Below are 13,244 nucleotides of genomic sequence, written 5' to 3'. Positions count from 1 at the left end.
CCGCGTTAAACGCGAGAGTTCAATTTTCTCGAAGTGGGTGTGACGCTGTCTATCTGAAGAGAAATGTTCGTCTTATATTTTGTGCCAAATGTTTTATTTTTCTTGGTTTGCTTTTTCATACAGTGTGTGTGTACGTGTGCTTGCTCACTTGAGTGATTTGAATAAGGAAGTCTGAAGGAAGGGGCAGATTTTTTCCGGTTGCGTACTTTCAAATTCTAGCGCACTCGAGCTGGTTTCTCCATTCTTACCTACCCTACCTTTAAGAAGAAATACAAATGGAATAGTAGACACTGTTGCACTATTGGCTCCAATTTTCGACAATTCATCAATAAATTGTGGAAATGTTTTGGTATTTCATTTACTGTAGACACATGAAAAAAACAAAAAATGTAAGATGACAAGGGTGTGATTTAATGATGCATAAAAACCCATATAAAACACCACAGGAAAGGGAAAACTCCAAAAAGCACAATTGGGCCACTTTATGCAGCAGAGGTGCAGTACCGCATTTCTAACCACCAGGGGGCAGTGTTTAGACACACTCAGACAAAAACTACCCGGAAATGTAAACTGTAAGAAAGGAAAACATCTGATCTATATAGTCAGAATAATACTATACAACACAAATTGCCTTGGGTATAATTTTCACACAAAATCAATCGACAGAGAAAGGTTCCACCACTTATTTCCCCCCCGCGGTGCCCTGTAGTGACTCCACCGCCTACAAAAAGGTCAATCCCTCACTTCAATAGATCCACCCACCCTCTTCTATCAGACGGCCTTCAATCTATTCTTCCAATTAACTCAACTTCAATTACTCAGAGAGAGCGCATGCCATCAAATTGCCAATTGGCCTCTTGTGCATTCGAGCAATTAGCAGGATATGAGTTTTCCCGCCTCATTCAACCCATTTACGGCCATTAACTCCAGATGCAATTAAAGATTGTTCCAGATTGTGTTTGACCCCCCCCCCCCCACACACACACACACCACCCAACATCACCCTTGGCAACAGTGGTGTAAAGCAGAGGTGGGAAGTAGTGGAGTACAAATACTTCGTTACTGTACTTAAGTACATGTTTCTGGTATCAGTACTTTACTCCACTACTTATTTTTCTGACGACTTTTTACTTTTACTTCTTACATTTTGAACCCAAATACCTGTACTTTCTACTTCTTACATTTTGAACACAAATACCTGTACTTTCTACTTCTTACATTTTGAACCCAAATACCTGTACTTTCTACTTCTTACATGTTGAACACAAATACCTGTACTTTCTACTTCTTACATGTTGAACACAAATACCTGTACTTTCTACTTCTTACATGTTGAACACAAATACCTGTACTTTCTACTTCTTACATGTTGAACACAAATACCTGTACTTTCTACTTCTTACATTTTGAACACAAATACCTGTACTTTCTACTTCTTACATGTTGAACACAAATACCTGTACTTTCTACTTCTCACATTTTCCAAACAGGCTGGTTCCTTTAGTTTGAATGTGTGTTTGGTGGCGTGATCATTATTATTTAGAGTCATTGCGTGCCTATTGATTTGAACACGATCCGTGTATCCATCATTTCCTGGTCTTCTCTAAAGAAGAGGGACCAATGAAAACGTTGTCATGTTGCCGTTGTTCAGCATGGAAACATTCATTAGCTAACAATGACATTATTGTTCTATTAATATAAAGGGAGGTCAGGTACTCTTTAAAACAGCTGGTAGTTACGGGTACTTTTTACTTAAAGGTCCCATGTCATGGCCATTTCTACTGATCATAATTCCATTGTTGAGGTCTACTAGAATAGATTTATATTGTTTAATTTTCCAAACTCACATTGGTTTCTCATACAGCATCTCTGTATAGTATGTGTATTCACTCTCTGTCCTAAACGGCTTGTTGGAGCTCCTGCCCCCCCCCCCCCTTCCCTATGATCCCAGTGGCCGTCTGCGAGACAGCGAGACACAGCGAAACCCAGCCCGAACACACACACACACACACACACACACCCGCAGCCTGGCTGGGAGTTTGTGTGTGTGCTCACACACAGACTCACAGCCTTACTTTTACTTGAGTAAAGAAGTTTAGTCAGTACTTCTAGTTTCACCAGAGTATTTTTAAACACAAGTATCTGTACTTCTACTTGAGTAAAGGATGTGTGTACTTTTGCCATCTCTGGTGTAAAGTAACTATAGTTTTACTCAAGTACTGTACTTAAATATACTTTGAGGTACTTCTTCTTTACTTAAATGGTGTACTTTTACTCCACTACATGTATTTAATACCTTTAGTTACTTCACAGATGTGGATGAATGATGTGAAATCTAATCAAGTGTTAAATCAGACTTTAGTTCCACCTGGAGTAAATCCACAAGCTACCCTGCAGTATACAAAGTCATTCAAACTAGCTGCACCTTTACCAGCTTTGAGAACACTTTCATGATCAATCATTATAAAACATATTATATATATTATTCTGAAATGGACCAATCTGCACAATGACTACTTTCACTGTCGCTACTTTCACTATATTTTGATGATAATACTTTTCTACTTTTACTTGAGGAACATTTTGAATGCAGGACTTTTACTGTAACAGAGTATTCCTACACTCTGGTACTTCTACTTTTAATGTAGTACAAGATCTGTGTACTTCTAATTTTACTCAAGATCTGAGGAGTGTTATTCTGATCAATCTCCTGTAAAGTGTTGTGCTCACAGTGAAAGAGTGCTTCTTGGTTGTTCTCTAATCAAAGGGTTGCAACACTTTCTCTCACCTCCTGTTTCAGTGTTTCCTCTCGTTTGAGAGTGCATTCAGACGCCCTTTCTCGGCCTCTGATTGGATAACCTTGTTTCACCCAAACGCTGGAAAGAAAAATGATAAGCCGTACACAATCGTGGGAAGGAAATGCCTAAATGGTTACCAGCTGCTGAATCTAAGGGAGTGTGCTTTATCACCTCCTGATGTGCAAGGGCTCTGCTCACATGTTGAGGAGGACGGCTCACTCCAGAGTAAAATAAATATATGTTCCTTAGTGCTGTGTTGGAGGTAGAGTCGTCTCCAATATAAAGATAGCGGATGGTTTCTGGTGCTCAAAGCAACAACAATATGCATTCACAGCAATGCCTCTTTCCAAAAAGCATGACTCCGTAACTCAAGATAAAACCGCTTGTCGTGAGCAGCTTCCTGGAGGAACTACTTTCTTTCTTTGTTGTTTGTTTTACTCCTGTTTTGGTAACACTTTATATTAAGGTACACAAATTCACCATCAACTAGTTGTTAATTAACATGCATATTAGCAGTATATTGGCTCTTTATTAGTCATTATAAAACACTTATTAATGCCTTATTCTACATGACCATATTCTACAAGTAATAAGTAATTAGTTGAGTTTTTCCTCAATAACCGTCTAATTAGTGCTTATTTATTGCAAGTAAGGAAGTTGTTGTTCATGAGTTTTGGTCTTAATCTGCTCAATATGGGCCTAATAAGGAAGTAGTACCACACGAATAGTAATTATCCCATAATAACACTTAACAAATAGGATCTGTTCTTATGTTCTTAACAAGACATGAAACTATAAGTGTTATTTGTGTCAAAATAACTCAAAATGTGGTATTTCTAACTCAGAACAAGTTCCTTATTTTAAAGTCTTGTTCATAACCAATAAGCTAGCAGTTTGTCTCTAATATGTTAATTAACAACTAGTTGATGGTGAATAAGTGTACCTTAAAGGTGGGGTAGGTAAGTTTGAGAAACCGGCTCGAGATCGCTAGAATTTGAAAATACACAACCGGAGAAAATCTCCCACTTCCTTACAGGGCCCCTCCTCCAACACACACGAACGCGCACATGACCAATGAGGGCACGAGATAAGTTTGTGCACAGATGGAAGGCTGACAGGCAGGTAGGCCATCCAGTTATTTTAGCCGGGCCGGCTCAGATGATTGGTCGTGCTTTTTACAGTACTATAGCTTCCACAGATGACATTTTTTTATGGATTTATTTTCAAAGCACTTCAGATATTCATTGCTATCGGGATGTTAAGAGCATTCCATGGAATATAACAAAAAGTGTATCTCGAGCCGGTTTCTCAAACTTACCTACCCTACCTTTAATATAAAGTGTTAACCCTTGTTTTTGTGCATGTGCCATACGACCTCTGCAGCTCATCCAGAATGCAGCGGTTCGTCTGGTCTTCAACCTTCCTAAATTCTCCCACGCCGCTCCTCCGCTCGCTTCACTGGCTTCCAGTAACTGCTAGAATCCGCTTCAAGACACTGGTACTAGCGTACCATGCTGTGAATGGATCTGGCCCTTCCTACATCCAGGACATGGTTAAACCATACACCCCAGCACGTGCACTCCGCTCTGCATCGGCCAAACGGCTCGCTGCACCCGCACTGCGAGGGGGACCCAAGTTCCCATCAGCAAAAACACGTGGGTTTGCTATCCTGGCTCCAAAATGGTGGAATGAGCTCCCCATTGACATCAGGACAGCAGAAAGCTTACACACCTTCCGGCGCAGACTGAAAACCCATCTCTTTCGACTCCACTTCGAGCAATAAAATTACTAACTTATATACTAATAAAGGACTGGCTTATCTAAAACTAGTTGAGTAGCACTTGAAATGTTTTGTCTCTATGAAACCTGATGTACTTATATGATTCTGTTTTCTTCTAGTTTGTATCTTCTTGGTCGAATGCACTTATTGTAAGTCGCTTTGGATAAAAGCGTCAGCTAAATCCAATGTAATGTAATGTAATATTTTTTCTGTAAAGCAACCTTGGGTCCACTGAAAGGCGCTATATAAATATAAGTTATTATTTTCTACCAAACTACACCTTGGAAACGTATCCCCACATTCAGCAGTAATAGAAAAGACAAATCCCACAATAATGATGAATCCCACAAGAGGAGATTCAATGTTTTTAGAGTATACAGTACACCTGAAATACAGACATGCACAAACGCTTGCATTTACAGAGAGGTGTCAGAGCGAAGGAACTCTTGGTTTGGCTCACCAAGTGTTTTTTTGGTCTGTTTTGCCCCATGCGTGGACTTGAAACAGTGACCATTTGATCCAAAGCCAAGCCCCAACATTCAGAGCCATCACCACATGGTTTAGTTTGGTAGAAAGACAATGTTTCCTACATTAAACTGCTGACAAAAGTGTCTTTTAGATGTCATCGAACCAGTTACCATCCGAAACCAAGTTCAAACTAAGCAAATGCCTCCATGTAGTTTGTAGTTTGATAAATAGTCTCTACTGCAAATGCTCATGGATTCTTTTCTCGAGTAGCAGGATCATCATTTCTGGAAAGAGTAATTGCTTTACAGATTTGCAAATGTTTTTTTATGGCGCTTCAAGCATCATAAGTTAAAGGTCCCATGTCATTTCTACTGATCATATTTCCATTGTTGAGGTCTACTAGAATAGATTTAAATTGTGCAATTTTCCAAACTCACATTGGTTTCTCATACAGCATCTCTGTATAGTATGTGTATTCACTCTCTGTCCTAAACGGCTTGTTGGAGCTCCTGCCCCCCCTCCCTGTGAGCCCAGTGTGCTCTGATTGGTCGGGACGTTGCGAGGCTCGTTGCTGCGAGGAGCGGACAGGTTTCCGGGTCGGCGATACAGCGAGAACAAGCGAAACTCATCCTGAGCACACACAAACACTCACAGCCGAAGTAAAAACAATAAGTGTGGCTTGATATTGAGTAAGAAAAAGGTTGATAACGCTGTGAGCATGGGTCTGCGGAGAGCATTTCTCCGCGATCCCAACTCGTCTATTACCAGCGTTCAGGGAGCTCTATGCAAGTCAATGGGGACTCCCTGTTAGTTAGCCAAGGGATCCTGGTGTGTGAGGTGCTCCGCGGATTGGTCCATTTGGGCCAATCCGGTCATTTGTTGTTGATTTGGGTGTTCACACGTCACAGAACCCAGGAAGCAAACAATGGAAAATGAGAAATCTCCAACGAGGCGTTCTGGGGCAGCATAGACAGGTCTTTTCTGTGTTAGAGTTTTACTCGCTACAGGGTGTACTTTGAGGGGTTTTGACTCTGCACACCGTTTACATGCAGAAAAACCTTCATAACACACAAGGGGACGGGTAATAACCAGAAAAGCATGACATGGGACCTTTAAGGGCCATCTAGTTTCATTATATTGGAGCGATGGCAGACATCTCCAACACTCGACAACTCGCACCAAAACAATCAAAATGGATGACTAACACTACAGGTAAGAGGAAAAATATGCATTTGTGTTTTTAGGGCAAATCCTCCCTTTAAACCTGATAAAGGTATATAAGTATAGTTTAGGTGTGTCCTTGAGCAAGACACTTCCCCCTAAATTATCCACAGTATTCGATGTATTACACGTCTTATGCAATTCAAAGCGCTCAAATTAATAATTATTAAGCATATAGAAGTAATAAGTATTCCCAGACCAATTTAAAAACCAAACAGTTTATTTATTATATACATTCAATAATAATGGAGAGAATAAACAGAAGGCAGACACAAGGATGGCAAAATGAACATACATGTCACTTATTTAAAAAAAATAATCACTTGGATAAATGAGCTTTTAAGAGCATGTGACATTACAAAAAAAAAATCCACATGCAGTTCAAAGTCATTTATGAAATCCCTGTACAAAAACACCTCCCACTGTTCGACTCGAGGGTCAGAGGAGAACTTTGTCCCAGCATGCACCTCTGCAGCAAATCAGATTTACTACCGTTAAGAGTTAGCATCGCAAGGGCTCCCTCGACAAAAAGCCAATGGGATTTTTTATTAGCTTTTGAAATATTGCAGACATTAAAATCAGTGGCAAACACCTTTTCTATGATGCTTTGTTCAGCATGATAATATCCGTATTATACCGCCAATTTTATGATTTTTGAAATGTAGCAAAAAGCTAACGCTAGGCTATAAGTGAACACGGTTGCATGACACCGCTAAGCTAATGGCGGCTAATGTTGTTTTTCTTTGCCACTTGCTAGCAACTGATGTTTTTAGAACACCTAAAAGCTTTGGATATTTACTCGTGGGGTATTTACTGACATATTTGATGTAGAAGAACAATACGTGAGAGTTTTGTAAGCCAACGTGAGGCTATAAAGGAATTACATGACTTCACGTCACCACCGCTAAGCTAAAGGTGGCTAACGTTCAGCCCGATGTTGCTTAGTCGTCTTTTTTAGCTACGTGTTGAACAAATGATGAAAACATATTCAGTTTGTGTTAACCAGACCTTATTTTAGGCGTCTAAGCAAAAATAAATTCTAATTGAGTTTGATAAGAGGGAACCCGTGTTAAAATGCTAACTCATTCCTGGTTTTAGGACTCATTCCTGCACCACAGTGGCTGCTCGATGCACCAGAAAGGTGGCGCTAGCTTTGTTTCACCAGCGTCTTCTTTTCATCTCAAAGCCAAATGATCATTAGGTGATTTTACTGTCGGTATAAAAGAGAACCACGGGGGGTCCGCACCTCCCAAATTAAACTGGTGATTACAAACCGAGGCACAGAGCAGCCGTAACCCGGAGTATTGAAGCAAATCAACTTCCTTTCCTCCCTGGACCTTTTACTCCTCGCATCAACATCCTCCTCTTGCTCTGTAAACACCCCCCCCCCCGTCCTCCTCTCCTCCAGCACTATGATTTTGAATTCATGCACATAATGAAAACAGGATTCTGACTTCCTCTCTCACAAAAGCATGCATAGCAACACTTCTGATAATACTTGTAAGGAATAATAAAAGACCCAAAAAAGAACAAGAGGTAATGCTCGTCGAAAATACTCATTGGACCTACTGCACACAATCATACAAAAAAACTCCTCGCAATGAAATAAAAAAAACCAATAGACAGCAGGGGACGTTTGTTGTCCTGTCAGCTGATGATTAATGGCTCTCACCTTCACAATAACCCTAGGCTCTTTCCTCTTTTTCTGGACGTTTTTGGACGATTTATTTCGCCGTAATTTGGCCCTTACGGCAAAAACACAATCCATAATATCTGTCTTTCTGCATATCCCTCATGACTCCATCTGCTCTGATTTCCCTTGTCTAGGCAATAAATGAGTGGTCCGAATTTGTTTTTGTGGGTCAAAAGTCCCAAATCCTGCACCTGCTGCTGCTAACATGACATTTCCCAGGGTGCTGTACTTAAAACTATATATATAACAAAATAATAGGCACAAAGAAACACAAACAAAACTAGGAAATACATCAGGACCAAAATAAAAAATGTTTGCTTATTTCAGAATAAAAATCTTTGGAACCAATAATAGCAACAAAGTGAGAGTATATGGAGAAACATACAAACTCCGCGGACCCGAAACAATCCCAGAGTAATAATGACGGATTTAAAAATGACAAATCATGGTGTCTTTAAGAATGTTGAGTATAAATATCAGACTCCTGTTCTGTTCGATCTCTGCGTCTCCAATTTCTAATTCTTCACTAAACCCTTCTCTGATTGGCCAGGAGGGATGATGAGCTTCCCGAAATGTAGCTGTGTTTTCCCGCTTTTAAATCGGCTAATGGTTTTCGATGAGCGTTCATTTGCAGGAATGTTTCATGATGGGTTTTTTTTTGAAGAAGAAGAAGAAGAAGAAGAAGAAGAAGCGCTATGAGGAGAAAATCGAGGACGAGCCTTTAGAGAAGAGGCGGGGAAAAAAGGACGGAGATACAGGATCCCGTCTTAGTGTTGTTGGTTAAATGAGTAGAACAGGATGTCTCTGTGGCTGTTTTATATACTTATCAAATGGCAGCAAAAATAAGTAAATTAAGAGTGAGGTAATGCAGAAAATAAAAGTCATATTTATCGTCTTTTTCCTTGTCGTTTTCTTAACATGATTGTAAATTCAAGGGGAAAGTAGTGAGCAAAAACGATAGTAAATTCTCATGCCGTGTAGAGTGGTTTCTGTCAGTCAAATGCTCCCAGGTCCTTCCGGATAAATGCACAAAAAAATCATAATAATTCCTACATTTTCTTTATTTCACCATGATGATCTTCTCTGCTGCACAACAGGGGGCTTTAACGTAAGAGTACCTTTTAGAGTAGCGTCTTGTTGAAATGTAGAAGATACCGTATGCTTAAAGTGTGGATATATGAGCTCCTATAGGGATGTTGGATATACTGTCAGAGAGGGAAAAAGATGTGAAGTCTCACTCTTTCCAGGTCCCGTAGTGTAGTAAAAAAACGTCCGAAATCACGCCCTGTAGTTCAAAGTCGCAGGGTTGTTGTTTTTTTTTCGTGGCAGGTTTGTTTTTCCAGGACAGAGAGTTTGATGATGTGGCACAATGACCTCTGTCGCCACAAAATGACAAAAAAAAACACATGAGTTGTCACTATTGTCCGCCTGCAGGAGAGTGGAGGGGAGCTGCTGCCAAACAAAGAGCTGGAAAAAGGGTTTTTTTTGGGAGCGATGTGAAATTCCTCGGATGTGATTTGTGTTTTTTTTATTTTTTTTTTTAGTACGGAGCAAACCTACTGTATCCTGCCCGGTATAAACTGGCCTGGAAGAGACAAAAAGAAACAACACGTCAATAAACAATGAAGTAACAGCGCTGCATTATTCTATAAAATGTACTCTAAACAGGTAGCATTCAAATCAACAAAAGATGCATTTAATGAGACAAATGTGCACTTTTTTTTTGTTTTAACTCACTTGCAATGTGAGTGCAATGTCCTGTTGAGGACACACAAAAAAGAAAGGCCTATGGTGGATCCAAACATAACTTAACATGTGCAGACCCCATGCATCCACTTGCATTACCCTCAAAATACAGAGGGTGCCGTGCATCTTAAAAGTATAAATAGTGTGTTTTGTGCAGAGTGTTTGTCAGTTAACTCACCATTGCTCCGACTCCATAAGCAGCGGCGGCTGGATTTAAACCGTGGTACGGGTCTGTAGTGTACACTCGACCGTAACTAGGGAACAACAGACAGGAAGTTACACATTTTGGGCCAAAGTACTGATCATGTTTTTATTTTCTTCATTGTTTTGCAAGTATGCATGTATATATACAAGGCAACAGGACAGGTTTAAATAAACTGGGCTTTTTATTTACCCAAAAATCCAAAGAAAACATCATAAACCAATAATTTCTAATAACTAAGCCTATAAAAGAGGTCAACAGAAAATACCTCAAATAAACATGGCATCAACTTAACAGGTGTAAACTCAACAAACTGACCTGCTACAATGACAAACCAAGGAACCTATATAGTGGCTTGGCCAAACCAAGTTGAAACCAAGGGATAATTAATAGTAACAGAAAAGGAAACTGACAAAACCCAAACCCCCCCCATGGAAGCATTTGAGTTTGTTTTTAATTGGCTCTCCTCTTTTCCTGATTCATGACAGAATTGTGATCTTTTTAAACTCATTTCCAGTCAACATAATGTGGGCGGATTCAAAGGTCTGGACCCAGGCAACCATCAGAGTCCAAATGTAATTGGAAAGAGGAAATCTAATCGAAGGAGAAATGTGGAGAAGTCTCGACGAAAGTGACCTGGTGAACACAAGTGTAGATGGAAACTTTAACCAAGGTGTGTGTGTGTGTGTGTGTGTGTGTGTGTGTGTGTCCTCACCTGTCACTGTAGGCGGCGGCTGCAGCGGTTGCCCCGGTTACGGCGGCCGGCTGGGCGTAGCGGTAGGCGGCGGCCGCGGCAGCAGCAGCAGGATAACCTCCCTAAACACACACACAGAAAGTTAAGAGTTAATAATGTGTGTGTGTGTGTGTGTGTGTGTGTGTGTGGAGGAGACACCTGGGCTAAGGTGTGCGGATGATGGGGCGCCGTATAGAGGTGGAATATACTGACATCTCATTCTAAGAAATATTAGAGATATGGAAATATTTGTGACTTTTTATAGAATGTAATGAATTCTCGAGATATTACACCATAATGACTGTATGTTTTTACTCTGTGTGATATCTCATGCACAATGCAAAGGTTAACGTTTAGAAAGTAATATAGTTATGCAGTTATAGGCGATAGAAACTTGTATTAAATACAAAAACGTCGAATAGGGTCGAAGCTTCTTTCTTAACCTGGCTAAGCTTCTTTTGTCGTCTTTTCATTGTGTTTTAAAGCCTTAGAAAAATACATATTTGAAAGATTCTAGACATGTTTTAATCCTACAAAATATTCAGTTTTAATACACATGTGTTGGCTTTTATTCTTTAAAAAACCCAACGTGATCTCTCATTGAAAAAATGATGCTAACCTAACCAAATGAACGCCATCACGGCACCGCTCTAAAACAAAAATGTTAATATTTTCCTCAATTTTCAGGGAGATAACGTTATAAAAAAGTAGCTGAATTTTAATAAATGTACATTCTAGTACAGCCCTTAGTAAAAAAAATACATATATATGTATGACGTATTAACGCCCAAAACCTGTTTATCATACATATAGACTAGATTATATACATTCACAAAACCAATTCAGTGTCAGTATATTGCATTTCTATATGGGGGGGGGGGGGGGGGTTTATCAGAGAGACAGAGGGAGGAAATTGAACTGTCGGGGTCGCGTTAGATTGTATTATTATTACTAAAGGGAGAAAAAGGGGGAGGTAAATCAGGGGGAGACACAGTTGAGAGCGTAGAGAAAACTCAATGTAATTACAGGACATGTCGAGAGAAGGACACATTTATGACATTTGTTGTTATTGTTATTTGAAATGGATTTCAGGGAAAAAGAGAGGAAAATGTGGGGGAGAGGACACACACACACACACACACACACACACACACACACACACACACACACACACACACACACACACACACACACACACACACACACACACACACACACACACACACACACACACACACACACACACACACACACACACACACACACACACACACACACACACACACACACCCCACACACACCACACACACACACAACACACACAACACACACCACCCACACACACACACACACACACACACACCACACACACACACCACACACACACCACACACACACACACGCGCGTTTGGAGCAGAGAAGCCAGCGTTCATAGAGACAGGTGTTATTAACAGAGAGCGAGAGCAAGGGATCTCTGGGTAATAGTTGGATCAGGTGTCGCTGCATGCTTCAGTTGTATCCAGGGATTCATTCAGGAAAGAGACCTGTGTTCTCAGAGTATTCAGTATCTCACATACAGAGCTAAGCTAACCTCTCTGATCAATTGTTTCAAACATGTTTAAAGAGATGATGTCAGGGGCTGATTGTTGTACTATAAACATCTTGGGGTCTAATTTAAAACAAAAAATATTGACAATTTGTATTCCTTTCTTTGTGTGTGAAATATAGGGGGCATTTGTCATTGGGAACTGTCACATCTTTCTCTACGCAATAATTGTGACTAAAACTATTTGATAATGATATTATTGCAATATCTATAGAAACCAGAAATCACGGATCTTACAGGTTAAGGCTTAAGTTACATTTGGATCATATTAAGACGTTGCAGATGTTTAAAAACCACTCTAAATGTATTTAATTTGACATGTTACACCGCTATCTGATTCTGCGGGACGTTATTACACCTCTCACTGTCATTTTTGGCCCAAAAGAGAACAAAATAAGATGTTTCTCTAAAAGAATCCGACCAGACAAACTAGTAGGGGGAAATGTGCACACTGTAGTTGAGTTAGTAGAAGAAGACAGAAAGTAGTGAGCTATGAAAACCAACATGAACTCAAAGCAGTGGTCATTGTGTTTAATAAAAAGACAACATGTTCCAGATCAGAAGAGATGGTTTATCAGAGGAGGGGGAACAGGAAGAAGAAACACACTGTGGGGGACCCTACCTGAGGCAACCTGGGACTAAGGACTGAGTCCTGAAACACTAGTCTATAGAGAGAACAGAAACAGCTGTTGTCAACCTGGATACACACACACACACTCATACGCTCTCACACACACACTCATACGCTCACACACACACGTTCGTACGCTCACACACACACACACACTCATACGCTCTCACACACACACGTTCGTACGCTCACACACACACATTCGTACGCTCACACACACACACATTCGTACGAGCTGCGTTGAAATGACATAAGAAGGTGTGTTTACATGTTTGCAGGCAGCTCTGACTGGACACACACGTGCAGAATCAACCCCCAGAGGGAAAGAAAAAGCAGGAGAAAGCTGTGAGGGGGGGGGGGGGGAGA

General features: G+C 40.4%; 1 protein-coding gene across 4 annotated transcripts in view; it reads right to left on the bottom strand.

Annotated features, from left to right (window-relative positions):
• Positions 1 to 6,465: 6,465 nt before the first annotated feature.
• Positions 6,466 to 13,244, bottom strand: part of LOC117479975 (RNA binding protein fox-1 homolog 2-like) — a 67,734-nt gene continuing 60,955 nt past the window's right edge. For 3 of the 4 annotated variants that reach the window (XM_034127083.1, XM_034127085.1, XM_034127086.1), the window contains 4 exons: positions 10,624 to 10,724; positions 9,885 to 9,960; positions 9,698 to 9,718; positions 6,466 to 9,545 (listed from right to left, as the gene is read on the bottom strand). In XM_034127083.1, coding sequence (XP_033982974.1) covers positions 9,501 to 9,545; positions 9,698 to 9,718; positions 9,885 to 9,960; positions 10,624 to 10,724 — 243 coding nt within the window. In that variant the 3' untranslated portion in view covers positions 6,466 to 9,500. The remainder of the gene's footprint in view (positions 9,546 to 9,697; positions 9,719 to 9,884; positions 9,961 to 10,623; positions 10,725 to 13,244) is intronic. The other variant, XM_034127084.1, reaches the window with a different exon arrangement.

This window comes from Trematomus bernacchii, unplaced genomic scaffold (assembly GCF_902827165.1).
Source record: "Trematomus bernacchii unplaced genomic scaffold, fTreBer1.1, whole genome shotgun sequence".
Classification (NCBI taxonomy): Eukaryota; Metazoa; Chordata; class Actinopteri; order Perciformes; family Nototheniidae; genus Trematomus; species Trematomus bernacchii.
Note: the sequence above shows the minus strand (reverse complement) of the source record. Positions and strands in the feature narration are given on the sequence as shown.